This window comes from Emys orbicularis, chromosome 9, assembly GCF_028017835.1.
Source record: "Emys orbicularis isolate rEmyOrb1 chromosome 9, rEmyOrb1.hap1, whole genome shotgun sequence".
Classification (NCBI taxonomy): Eukaryota; Metazoa; Chordata; order Testudines; family Emydidae; genus Emys; species Emys orbicularis.
The window spans coordinates 85,271,201-85,284,444 of NC_088691.1; the positions used below are offsets into that span (position 1 = coordinate 85,271,201).

The 13,244-nt window shown below is 41.4% G+C and overlaps 1 protein-coding gene across 1 annotated transcript in view; it reads right to left on the bottom strand.

Annotated features, from left to right (window-relative positions):
• The window catches only part of IFT80 (intraflagellar transport 80), a 165,796-nt gene that overhangs the window by 149,836 nt on the left and 2,716 nt on the right, over positions 1-13,244 (bottom strand). Inside the window, exons 2-3 of the mRNA XM_065410998.1 lie at positions 5,928-6,047; positions 4,787-5,008 (exon numbers count right to left, since the gene is read on the bottom strand). Coding sequence (XP_065267070.1) covers positions 4,787-5,008; positions 5,928-5,964 — 259 coding nt within the window. The 5' untranslated portion in view covers positions 5,965-6,047. The remainder of the gene's footprint in view (positions 1-4,786; positions 5,009-5,927; positions 6,048-13,244) is intronic.

Here is a 13,244-nt window from a genome sequence, read left to right on the forward strand (position 1 = left end):
TAACACAAGCCTGTGGGCAAGGGGGAGGGGATGGTATCTTCCCCCCATCCCCAAGATGTTTAGAACATCTGGATCTTATTCAAACCTTCAGCCTATCCTAAATACTACAGATGCTTCAAAAGTTTCCATCCATCACTGTATCTCAAACTGGAAGTGTAAGGCTAAAGGAGGAGGATGCAATAACCTGAAAAGGGTCTGGATCATCATATGAATCCTGACTTTGTTGGGACCGGATGTAGAATATATGAAACTACTAAAAAAAGATTATACAAGCAAGCTCAGTGTCAAGAACATACAACAAGGGCTCAAGGGCTCTCGCATCTGTAACAAATTATATTAAGGCAAATTTCAAAGGCTCCACGTTCAGTCCACTTCATCAGTGATGGTTCTCTACAGGTTCAGAATAACACATAGTAGAAAGGTTTCAGAGTAGCAGCCGAAGAAGTGGGTTGTAGCCCACGAAAGCTTATGCTCTAATAAATTTGTTAGTCTCTAAGGTGCCACAAGTACTCCTGTTATTTTTACATAGTAGAAAGAACCTCAAGTTCCCCAATATAGGAATTGAGGGCATCATGGATCCCATCAAATTCCAAAATATGCTGAAGGACAGGAGCACTCTATCCATAGGTCAAGGATTTGATGATCTGGTGAATCTTCATAAAAATACTCTAGTTTCAACAATCTACACACTGGCCTTCAAATGTCCAGCAGATTTGATTGTGGAGGCTAGACTCTCCCTATTGTTCACAAATAACTCCTTGATTTTCTGACCGCTGCACCAGATGCAGAGAGAGGTATGGAAACTCAACTGCCAATAGCAAAAAATAAATGGCTGAAACACAAAGAATTTCTCCAAGTTTATGCCAAGAGAACTTACCTCACAACCTCTACAGAAGCTATGCAGGGTACTGTGATGGGGTGTTTACCTCACACAGGTAGTGGAATGATTAATAAGGGCCTGAGAAACCAATTAACACACCTGGCTGCACCTGGAGCATGGGCCAGACCCAACTGAAGAGGAGTCCTAGATGGGGGAGGAGTTGAGTTGTTTATATAAAGAGTGAAAGCTCACAGTAGAAGGCAGCTAAGAGTGTGCATGTGTGTGTCACAACTCTAGTACCTCTCTGAGTAGTAGAGAGCGGAGGAGTTTCATTAGGGTGTTTACACCCTGGATCTGATGGGACAGGATAGCAGAGTTGCAGATTCCTAAAGTGAGCCTGAAAGGTGGTCAACCACAGGCAGATGGACTTGGGGGTAGATTAGAGTGGAGGATCCAGACTAGCATCAAGAGTCCAGGAAGGCAGCATTCTTCAGAACAGAGAGCTGGTGGAGGACCCAGGATGGATTAAAAGTTCAAGCCCAGGGAAGGAAAAGAAGTTGCTTTTAGTTTTCCCCCCCCACCCGGCCACACACTTTTGAGTTTGGTTAAAAGACTACTGGCACTAAAGCTTCTCCCTGGAATCTGACAAAGGAGTAGAATGGAAGGGGAGTCTTGAAAGGGCTCCGGACTTCATACTGATGACCAGTGTCAAATGGGACTGACCCTTATATGTCAGATCAAGCCAGCAACTGCCTAGGATCAAAACTTCAGTTCCTGAGCAAGCTCACAGAGAAACTAGCCAAAGGCCGACAAGCTCATCTAACTGGAGCTAGGATCCTACACCTGCGACACACCATGGATTCAGGCTAGAATATGGGACAGAAGTCGCATTAGCGGGACAGATGGAGGATTTCCTGCTGGTAATAGATGGTGAACAGACCTCCTTTCTCATCCTCCTGGAACTTCTGTGAAGCATTTGATACTGTTGACCAGAAGATACTGCTGTCCTGCTTGAGAGAGCAGGCAGGGGTCCAGAGAGAAACACACTAAAAATTGTATGAATCTTTCCTGAAGGGACATTCCCAAAAGGCAATGATGAGAAACTGCACCTCTGCCACCAGACTCCTTACCTCTCGAGTCCCACACAAGGATTGGTTTATTTCTCTGGTCCCATTCCATATCTATATGTCACCATATTAGGGGGTTTGGAACAGGTCCCATATGAGGAGAGATTAAAGAGGCTAGGACTTTTCAGCTTGGAAAAGAGGAGACTAAGGGTATGTCTTCACTACCCGCCGAATCGGCGGGTAGCGATCGATCCAGCGGGGATCGATTTATCGTGTCTAGTCTAGACACGATAAATCGATCCCCGAGCACTCTCCCATCGACTCCTGTACTCCAGCGTCTCGAGAGGCTCAAGCAGAGTCAATGGGAGAGCATCAGCAGTCGACTCACCGCAGTGAAGACATCACGGTAAGTCAATCTAAGTACATCGACTTCAGCTACGTTATTTACATAGCTGAAGTTGTGTAACTTAGATCAATTCCCCACCCCACCAATGTAGACCAGGGCTCAGGGGGGATATGATAGAGGTATATAAAATCATGAGTGGTGTGGAGAAAGTGAATAAGGAAAAGTTATTTACTTGTTCCCATAATTTAAGAACTAAGGGCCACCAAATGAAATTAATGGGCAACAGGTTTAAAACAAATAAAAGGAAGTTCTTCACACAGCACACAGTCAACCTGTGGAACTCCTTGCCTGAGGAGGTTGTGAAGGCTAGGACTATAACAGGGTTTAAAAGAGAACTAGATAAATTCATGGAGGTTAAGTCCATTAATGGCTATTAGCCAGGATGGGTAAGGAATGGTGTCCCTAGTCTCTGTTTGTCAGAGGGTGGAGATGGATGGCAGAAGAGAGATCACTTGACCATTACCTGTTAGGTTCACTCCCTCTGGGACATCTGGCATTGGTCACTGTCGGTAGACAGGATACTGGGCTGGATGAACCTTTGGTCTGACCCAGTATGGCCATTCTTATGTTCTTATGTACCACTAGGAGAAATGGTAAGATGTGCCAGCAATATGCAGATGACACACAAGACTACCTATATTTTCTATAATTACCACCAAGCTGACCCACATTTGGATGAGATCAACTTGTGGATGAAGAACAGCTGAACTGGAGTATGATGGAGGTTGGCAGAGGAAAGCACTTTGAGTAGTTTGCACTCACAGTGCATTGTCCTTTGGATTCCTTCAGTTTCATTTGATTGCTGCTTCTGCCAGCACATTGAGTAACAGGTATGAGCAGCAACAGAGAGATAAGCACAGCTCTTCCTGGATGGGTTATTTCACAGTGGATTTTCATTACTGAAGAAAGTTAAAGAATTATGTTTCTGCACCAAAACTTTTCCTTTGATAGGTCAATGGAATACTGTGAGGGAAAACAGGGAAAAAAGATTTCTAGTAAGAATATAAGGAAAAACATATTTTCCCCCTTAATTACTCTGCGCCAAAAAATTAAAAATTCTGTGCACATTTTAAAATTCTGCAAAATTCTGCATTTTTATTTGTCAGAAGAACACTATATAATCATGCCAGTTTCAATTGTTTTGGAAATTTATTTCAAATACCTATCAGCAACTATGTCTGTAACAATACAAACAAAAAAAATTCCTCCAGTAGTAGAGCGTTAAGGAAACCCCTACAACAACCCAGTTCCTGTTTCTCTGCCCCCTCCCCGCAGAGTCTAGCAGCGATGCCAAACACCCACACACCCCCTCCAGAGCCCAGCTGCGGCACACCCCCCAGCCGAGACATTCGCACTCCCTACCCCTCAGAGCCCAGCCATGGGGTTCCCCCAGCCCACACAACCTACAGGACCCCCAGCCCAGACACTTGCACCCCCTCCCTCCCAAACACCAGCTGCGGGGCTGCCCCCAGGCCAGACACTTCCCTCCCTCCTCCCCAAGCCCAGGAATCCAGAGGAAGAAACAGCCTGAATCCGGATCTCGGGCTTCTGTGGAGATTCCTGCACGCCACCTCCTTCCTTCAGGACATGCAGAGAACTGCAGATGCCGGGAACCCTCCAGCTCCCTCCCCCTGACAGTACCTGTGAGCTGTGCTCTGCCAGGACCAGCGGTCCCTAGTGGCGGCCAGCAGCTCTGCAGCCCATTTCTGTGGAGGAAAAGGAAATTCTGCGCAAAACCCATTAATTTTTGTGCAAATTCTGCATGCGCAGTGGTGCAGAATTTCCCCAGGAGTAAATTTAATGCCACGATCCTAAAGTGTACATGGGCAGGCCCCTGCAGCTGTGCAGAGCCCCACTGAATTAAGTGGTGGAACTTCATACAGGTACAAGGATTGGCCAGTGTATTTCAGAAGGGGTAAAAGGAAACAAACAAACAAAAAAAATCACAAAATCCACACGTAGGAGTTGCCATATTGGATCAGAACCAAGATCCATCCAGTCCAGTATCCTGGCCCTGACAGTGACCAGAACCAGATTCTTAGAGAAAGTATTAGTCTTATCCTGGTCTCTAACAGTTACAGATTGGTTTAAACCCTGAAGAATAAAGTTTAATACACCCTTCCAAAAAATTGATATATTTTGTTATAATTGATAATTGTTATAACTCTTGACATTCTTGATATCCATACAGATATGCACATATTCAGATCAATTTATGAACTACAAAATAAGAACATTTTGCTTAATTAAGGATCACAGAATTTGACCCTATAAAAAAATACTAGTTACATCCCTTTTTATAATCACATTAGGCATAATGTACTCTCAGAAGCATTATAAAAATGTACTTATTTTGTAAAAATAGTTAGTTTTAAAATCAGTACAATTTTGCTATATTTTAATTTGCTTTTATTACACTTGGAATTTAAGAGTGGCATAAGCATTTTTTTTACTGGGAATTTATAAGATCTACATATTTTAAAGAACACTTACCGTCAGAGCTTGTGAGTACAAAACTCTCAGCATGGGATTGCTTCTTTCCACCTATATTTTTGGGAAACCAATGAAGATCTATGGGGTAGATATCATCAGGAAGCTTCACTACTTGAGTTGTCTCACTAGTTAACAAGTTCCATTTTATGATGTGGTGATCATCACTACATGAATATAGCTCATCAGCTGTAGTCCAGCCCACACAGCTAACCAATTCTTTATGTGTAATTGAATTAAGGAAGTCTTGAATTTTGGTTACTGAAAGTAATCTTAGAATATACCTCTTCTCTAAGTATTGCAAAAATAAAGTGATAATAAGGAAAAAATATTTTAAAAATATTTAATTTTGGCTATTTAAAAAACAGATCTATATACAGAAGTTATTTTTCTTTGTGTAAGATCTTTACATTGCATTACTTTTCTTTGTGTCAAGAGGCAGCAGAAAGCTGGAAGAAAATAAAGAGCAAAAAAGGAATTTGACAGAGTATGTGACTTTAAAAGTATCATGTCTAATTAAACTGCACATCTATTAAACACAGATAAAAGCTTAGGCTCCATCTACAGGAGGGCCTTGGTGTCAAAATACATAAGTTAAAACACATTTGGTCAAATTTTGGTTTTCATTATAGCCGTATCACACCGGGGATGGAGATAACTCATTTAAGAGTAACAAAGTGGTATTAGGTAAGCGTACACCTTTGTTGATACTATCGTTTGTTAGTCTTATTGCAGACAAATTGATACAGGAGTGAAATTATTAGCTGCATGAGAAAATCTCTTTGCAAGAATAAATCCTCTAAGAGAAGAAAGGGAAAAACAAACAAACAAAAAGCTTTCCTGCAAAATCTTGACACCTTCTGCAAGGTGCTGAACACCCTAGATTCCAACAGAAGTTACTGAGAATGGAGGGTACTGAGTACCTTGCTTGAGGTGCTTAACACCTTGTAGTACTGGGCCTTTACATTTCTGCAGAAAACTGTAAAAATCTTTTTTTTTTTAAATTAAGTCTCCAGAATCTGTAAAATAACTTTGCAGTCTTTACAATCACATCACATATTTTACTAGAACATGATAAACATAATTCTATTTTACCAAGAGTGCTGTGTAAAGTTAATACACTTTGTTTTGAGACAAAGGATATGTTTTGGTTCCTTTAAGTGTGACGTCTTCAGCCTCATTCTTTCTAAATTTCTTGGTTTTGCTAGTCCAGATGAAACATTAAAAAGTATAAAAGATGGTTTCTTCACTGGATAGGTTACAGCTGTAAAGATTTTTTTAAATGTCATGAGTAATCACCATTAAAAAGGAAAATACCAATATCCAAAATAAAATGTTTAAAAGCAATTAATGTTGTGCATGTTCTCTAAAGAAGGCCAGCAATACAATTCACACAGTCTTCAACTAGGCATAGGTGAGCAATATATATGATGTTGTTGACCAAAGAAGAATAAGTAGTCAAAGAAGGACATGGCTGGCATTTACAGGCAGCAGATTTGGTGACAGTTGTTGACTAGTGGGGGGCAAGGATCAACATTCACATCACATTCCCCGTCAGTACCCAGGCCCACACCGGGGAAGCTAATGATCCAACCAGCAGACCAAATTCGGTGATGAATCCTGATCACATGCCACCTTCTTATGTTCAACGTGCCTCAGAAGATGACTAGCTATGGTATCTGCATACAAAAACGTATGCCTCTTTTCATGGGCAGGACAGAATAACTAAAAATTAATCACTGGAATAAACTGACAGACTATTGAAGAATATGGTTTTAAAAAAGTCTCTCTCTCTCGGATATAATTACTATAGAGTACATATTTTGGACCAGAGCCTCAGTTGGTTTAAATTATCATAGCTCTACTGACTTCAACTGGGCTATGTTAATTTATACTGATAATCTGGTCCAAAATATGCACATATTGCATATATGTAACATGTAATATGCTACCAAGTATCAGGGTGGATTTGATTTAAATCAATTTGATTTAAATCACTAGTCAGGAAGACTCTATTTAATCATGGATTTCTACATAAAAAAGTGCATTCTTGTTGGTTGTTACAACCTTAATACATAGTCTTCACAACTCCGGGTATGTCTACACTACGAAATTAGGTCGATTTTATAGAAGTAGATTTTTAGAAATTGATTTTATACAGTCCATTGCGTATGTCCACACTAAGCGCATTAAGTCAGCGGAGTGCGTTCTCACTACTGTGGCTAGCATCAACTTACGGAGCGGTGCACTGTGGGTAGCTATCCCATAGTTCCCGCAGTCTCCGCTGCCCGTTGGAATTCTGGGTTAAGCTCCCAATGCCTGATGGGGCAAAAACATTGTTGCGGGTGGTTTTGGGTACATGTCGTCAGTCGCCCCTCCCTCCGTGAAAGCAATGGCAGACAATGGCCAAGCTTTGATGTGACAGTTGTGTATGTTTCTCCTTGATGCAAACCCGCCCCCTTTGTTGATTTTAATTCCCTGTAAGCCAACCACCCTCCCCCCTTCGAAATAAAGTAACTATTGTTTTGAAACCATGCATTCTTTCTTTATTAATTAAAAAAAAAAAAAAAGAGAGCGAGATAATGGACAAGGTAGCCCGGGTGGGGTGGGGGAAGAGGGAAGGACAAGGCCACATTGCTTATTGTAGCCACACTAAAAATCAAACTGTTTGAATGACAGCCTTCTGTTGCTTGGGCCACCCTCTTCAGTGAAGTGGCTGCGTGCCCGGAGCCTCCCCCCGCATTCTTGGGCATCTGGGTGAGTTGGTGGCCACACTCTGAGGCCACCAAAAAAATTTGTCCTGAGAACCCCTGCACTAAACCATTTAAAGAACAAGTGATGCTAGAACTGCTTAACTGTAAGAGTATATGTTCAAATTGTGCAGTCCTGTAGAGTATACTTGCATTAGGACAGGGTACCCTTTATGAACGATTTGAAATCACAGGCCATCTTGGAAAACATCATTCCTAAATGCAGTATCACAAGAAAAATCAGAGACAGAAACCAGAGTATAAAGATATTCATGCCTTGCCACTACAGGGTAAGGATAATTATAGGTGAAGCTGATAATGCATCCTGAAAGCTTCCCACTGTAAGATCTTGTTTTCAGTTGCTTATAACTTTGTCAAACTTTAACCATTTGGGCTGAAATTTTCCATCCTAAGTTTCTGCCTCAGACTATTTTTTTTTTTTAATAAAAGTTTCAGCTAGAACCATTCAGCCATTTCCAAGAATGAAACTAGGAGTTAAATACATTATTTTGTCCATGGTTTTTTTTTTAAATACTATAAACTTTTTGTCCAGAAGCTCTACTACCTCCATGCTTTCAGGCAAGGGCTTGACATTTGGGTGCATGGGGTATTTCCCTGGTGTCAGGGATGTGGCTTTTGCCATCCCCATGAAAATTTACCCAAATGAGGTCAAGTTATGAACCTCAACAAAGCAGTTTGCACAAGCTCAGTAGACACTTGTTAGAGTCCGGCACCTAAACTCTCTGAAGAGTCCATCTGCTGAGCACACACCATCCCCAGAGAGCAACTGAACATGCTCCATCCCAGGGCTGCAGAGACTGGACCAGGGTTTCCCCACAATTGCTCTTCCTGGTTGCCAAGACAGCTGTGGTAGCATGCACCAGTACTGAGAGCATCAACTCTCAATGCTCCCCCAGCAAGTGCCCAGGCACTGTAGAGAAAGAGGAAGAACCAGCCTGGCTGAAATGCAGATGGGTGAGGAATAGGAGAGGGGTGGAGAGACAGGACAAGGGGTTGCAGGACCCAGAGGATGGGGAAAGGAAGCAGAGGTGGACGGGAAATGATGCAAGAGGGCGGATAGGAGCAGAGGGAGAAGGAGCAGGAGCTGGAGCAGGATGATGGTGGGTAGGAACAGAGGAGGAAGATAGGAAGGGAGGGGACCAGGGACACGAGCTGGGGGAATAAGGATCTATAACCATTACAGAATACTACCCTTCAGAACCAGCAATTGAAATCTAGGATCCTGAATCTCTACCTTCCTCTGCCATAAGCAGGCTGTGAAATCCACTGGCAAAGTGTCTCATGACCATCTAGAGACTGTTCCACAGAGAATGATAGCCTGCTTCTGCTACCAGTTACTCAGTGAGCTCCAATGAAAGAAATTGGGTGTTGTGGATCTAAAGGTACCCATCTTGGGGGTCAATTTGGTTCCACATTGTAGAAGTACTGTATTAACCTTTTTTATGAAATGAACTGAAATTACAAAAAACTGCAACAAAAACAAGATTGCAAAGCCAAATATTCAAAAGTTAGGAAAGGCCAGAAGTAATGCTGTCCCTGTAACCTTAATTTAGCCCATGTGCTACATGAATACATACCTGCACACCCCTCGGCCCACGCCGCTTCCCGCAGCCCCCATTGGCCTGGAACAGCGAACTGCGGCCAGTGGGAGCTGTGATCGGCCGATCCTGCGGATGCTGCAGGTAAACAAACTATCCTGGCCTGCCAGCAGATTTCCCTGATGGGCCGCATGCCAAAGGTTGCTGATCCCTGGATTATATCATAATGCATACACTCAAGGGGAAGAGAGGAAAATTAAGGTTGCCTGGGCAACATTAATTCTAACATCTCCTAACTTTTGAGTGCATGGCTTTGCAGCTTTCATGTTCTTTTAATGCAGTTTTTTTGACATAATTTAAATAACTAGGGTGTTTAATAAGAAATATATTTACTCCCAATTTACAGTATTAATCTTCTTTACATGCAACTACAGTATTATAGTTGTGCCTCCGCCAAAGCCAAATTGCAGTACTAGTTCCTCAATATATAGTTGAAGTAGATAGTTTGGGATAGTTTACATTCATGGATTATTTTGCAATGAAATAGAAAATGGCAAATACAAGACACATGGTATCACAATGCAGCAGAAAGTTTTTACAAAGGATTCTACATCATAGAAGTTCCTCAATCTGCATAACTCCAATTAATATTAATAAAGGACCTGTGCCCATTTAAGGGAGAACATACCATTATACAATATGCATGACCTCTAACCTTCAGGGATTCCTCCAATATAGAAACTACAACATACCAGACAGTTACTATGCAGTGTTTCCTCCAAGGCCCTAAAGGGATATAATCCCACCATGCATTCATTCATTTTCTACATCCCCAAACCCCCTATTTCTCGTAATAAACTTTCCTCATCCCTACTTCAAATTTAGGTCTGCTACTATTCCAAAATAGACATAGTAAAAAGTATTTTCTTTTTAAATATCCAACCTCAGCCACACTTAGGATGGGGGTTGAGGAAAGTAATCATATGCTCCCAACAACTTGGAGGGATGCTGCTAAGGGAAGTCTTAAAAGGCCTGAGCTTGTGCTAAACTTTGAACTGGATCTCTGAATCAATCCAGGATTTCTAAATGATGGTATCACCTTTATTCAGCATCTTGTATTGCTATTATTGGATATATATATTGCCAAGTACTAGTTAGATACTGGACAACCACAAGGCATGTATCCGGGCCATCAATTCCAAAACAGAACACAACAACAGCAAAACCCAATTAATGTTTACATTTACAGGGTTGCATTTTTTGTTTTTGTTCATTGATAAAAATATTAACTATCATGGAATAACCTTAAAAAAGGAAGACTCAGTATGCCTATGTCACATTTAATTTAATAAAAAAAGCTCCCACCCTTAACAGAGTACCTTACATTTATTTGGACATACAACTAGTGTTTGATTCTCTGCTTCTTACATCATACCTTTTCTGGGCCAATGCCTCAGTTGCTGTTTGTTTGGGGGATTTTTAATTGTTAATTTATTTCAATTTTTAAATGGCCATTTATTTATTGTCACTTTTCCTTCCATTTGGTCCCCCTTGCCCTGGCATTAATCAGAAAAAAAATCCTTTACACAATGGTTTTGTATTGTTTTAATTGTTAAGATAATATTAGTATTGCAAATAGATTTTTAAATATGCATTTCTAAACTGGCTTTAAAATGATCATAAGAGTGCTTGAGTGACAACTCTCAAAACTACCTGTTCTGTGAATATTTCAAAGCATGGCTGCTGCAGGACAAATGCCTCACTCTGCCCTTGAACCTAATCTGAACATAACAATTCTAAGGCTATGTCTATACTAGCACTTTTGTCGTAAAACTTTTGTGAGTCAGCTATATCGCTGCAGCTGCGCGGCTGTAAAGTCTCCTGTGTAGCTGATCTGTGCTGACAGGAGAGAGCTCTCCCATGAGCATAATTAAATCACCCCCAAGGAGCTGTGGTAGCTATGTTGAAAGGGGAGCATCTCCTGCCCACATAGTGCTGTCCACCCCAGCACTTTAGTTGGTGTAACTTATGTCACTCAGGAGGGTGGCTTATTCACATCCCTGAGTGACACAAGTTATACTGACATAAGCGGTAATATAGACATTGCCTCAGTTTCCCAAACTCCAAAGCTTCTCTCTCTCACCAACAGAAGTTGGTCCAATAAAAGATATCATCTTACCCACCTTGTCTCTCTTATTTTTTTTAAGAGGTGTCAGTTATCATAATACCCACGATTGCAAACAGTACTATGCACACCTATTCGTTAGGAACTGGACTGAGACTACCAAATCCTTTCACAGAGGGCAGTGAACAGTATTCAGATGCCACTGTTAGTCACTACAACTTGGAATTTAGCCCAGACACAAGCAAATATTAAGTACACCTCTACCTCAATAGAACGCTGTCCTCGGGAGCCAAAAAAATCTTACCACGTTATAGGTGAAATTGCGTTATATCGAACTTGCTTTGATCCGCTGGACTGCGCAGCCCCGCCGCCCCAGAGCACTGCTTTACCGCGTTATATCGGGTCGCGTTATATCGGGGTAGAGGTGTACAATGAATAAAGAGTATCTTAAAGGCTTGAGGCTTTTTGTGCAGAGAAGGGGGATACATCTTCTCTTTCCGCCAACACTGTAGGTAAGGATGAAGAGGATTTTAATGGAGAGAAGTGGGCTTGAACTCTTCTTTCCTCACCATCAACACTAGCTGAAGCTGTTTGCTAAAGAGATCAGCATGGAAATAGTTAACAATAGTGCCTGACAGCATTAGAAATAACAGGAGTACTTGTGGCACCTTAGAGACTAACAAATTTATTAGAGCATAAGCTTTCGTGGGCTACAACCCACTTCTTCGGATGCATATAGAGTGAAACATATATTGAGGAGATATATATACACACATACAGAGAGCATGAACAGGTTCACTCTATATGCATCCGAAGAAGTGGGTTGTAGCCCACGAAAGCTTATGCTCTAATAAATTTGTTAGTCTCTAAGGTGCCACAAGTACTCCTGTTATTTTTGAGGATACAGACTAACACGGCTGCTACTCTGAAACCTGACAGCATTAGGTGTCTCACCACTTAGCTGAATGGGGTAGTTCATATCGGTGAACTGTTGTTTTAGGTTGCCCATTTGCAGAACCAGGAAGACAGCACTTCATTAGTTCACATTATTTCTCATTCAGGTGGTCATCTTTATAATCATAAAATCTAAAATCTCCAACTTGAGGCTTTTTCATGTCCAAATAACACTTATGTATTTAGGTCTATAGAGACTAAAATTTTTAATCTACCTAAATTTGGAATGTGAGCATGATTTAAGGCCTCCTACTATTACTTGGATAGTTTTATAGCCTCTCCCCTTTGTGATGAAGGATTTTGTTGTGTATGTCCTGGTATTGCAAAATCTCACTAGTTTAGAGTCTAATTCCATAGGTACTTAGAGGGGAGAGGACTCAGCAGAAGATGCCTCTCAGAATTGGGTCCTTAAATTGTGCCAGCTTTGTGCAGCCTTGTAATTAGGTCTAAATATGTGACAGTCCTCTAAACAAACAGTCTCCATAGACTCACAATGGATTTATCAAAGCCTTTGAATTTTTTAAGACTGCTGTATTTCATTCTCTCTCTAAATAATCAAGCAAGGGAGTTTTTGTTGGGGAAGTGATAAATCTGTGACTGCATCTGAATCATATGACGGCATTAATAAATAAATATGAATGAAGGTTGCCTTAACTAGTACTTTTCTTGGTATTTGTGGGATTTGCATTTGAGCAACCTGAACTCTAAACTAGCAATATTTTTGTTTTGGTTTTCAGAAAGAAATATTAATACTGAGAGTTAGTCACAAAGATAGCTACCAACACTGGTATTTTATCCACCCCAGGCCCTACTACAGATCTGTGTTTCACATGCTTCCTCCCCACAGCCCTGCCCCCTGCATAGCATCACTCCTCTATCATGCCCCAGGCAGAGTCCTGTACCTATAACAACTCACATGCACTCCCCTCACATATCTCTTTAGTCCCACTCTTCAACACATTCCATTTATCTTACATTGAGTCCCCAGAATTCTCTGCTCCCCCAACCCCACTCATCTTCCTATGTCCCCCCCACATTCTTGCTAAATACCCCATCTCCCCTCCTACCACTTG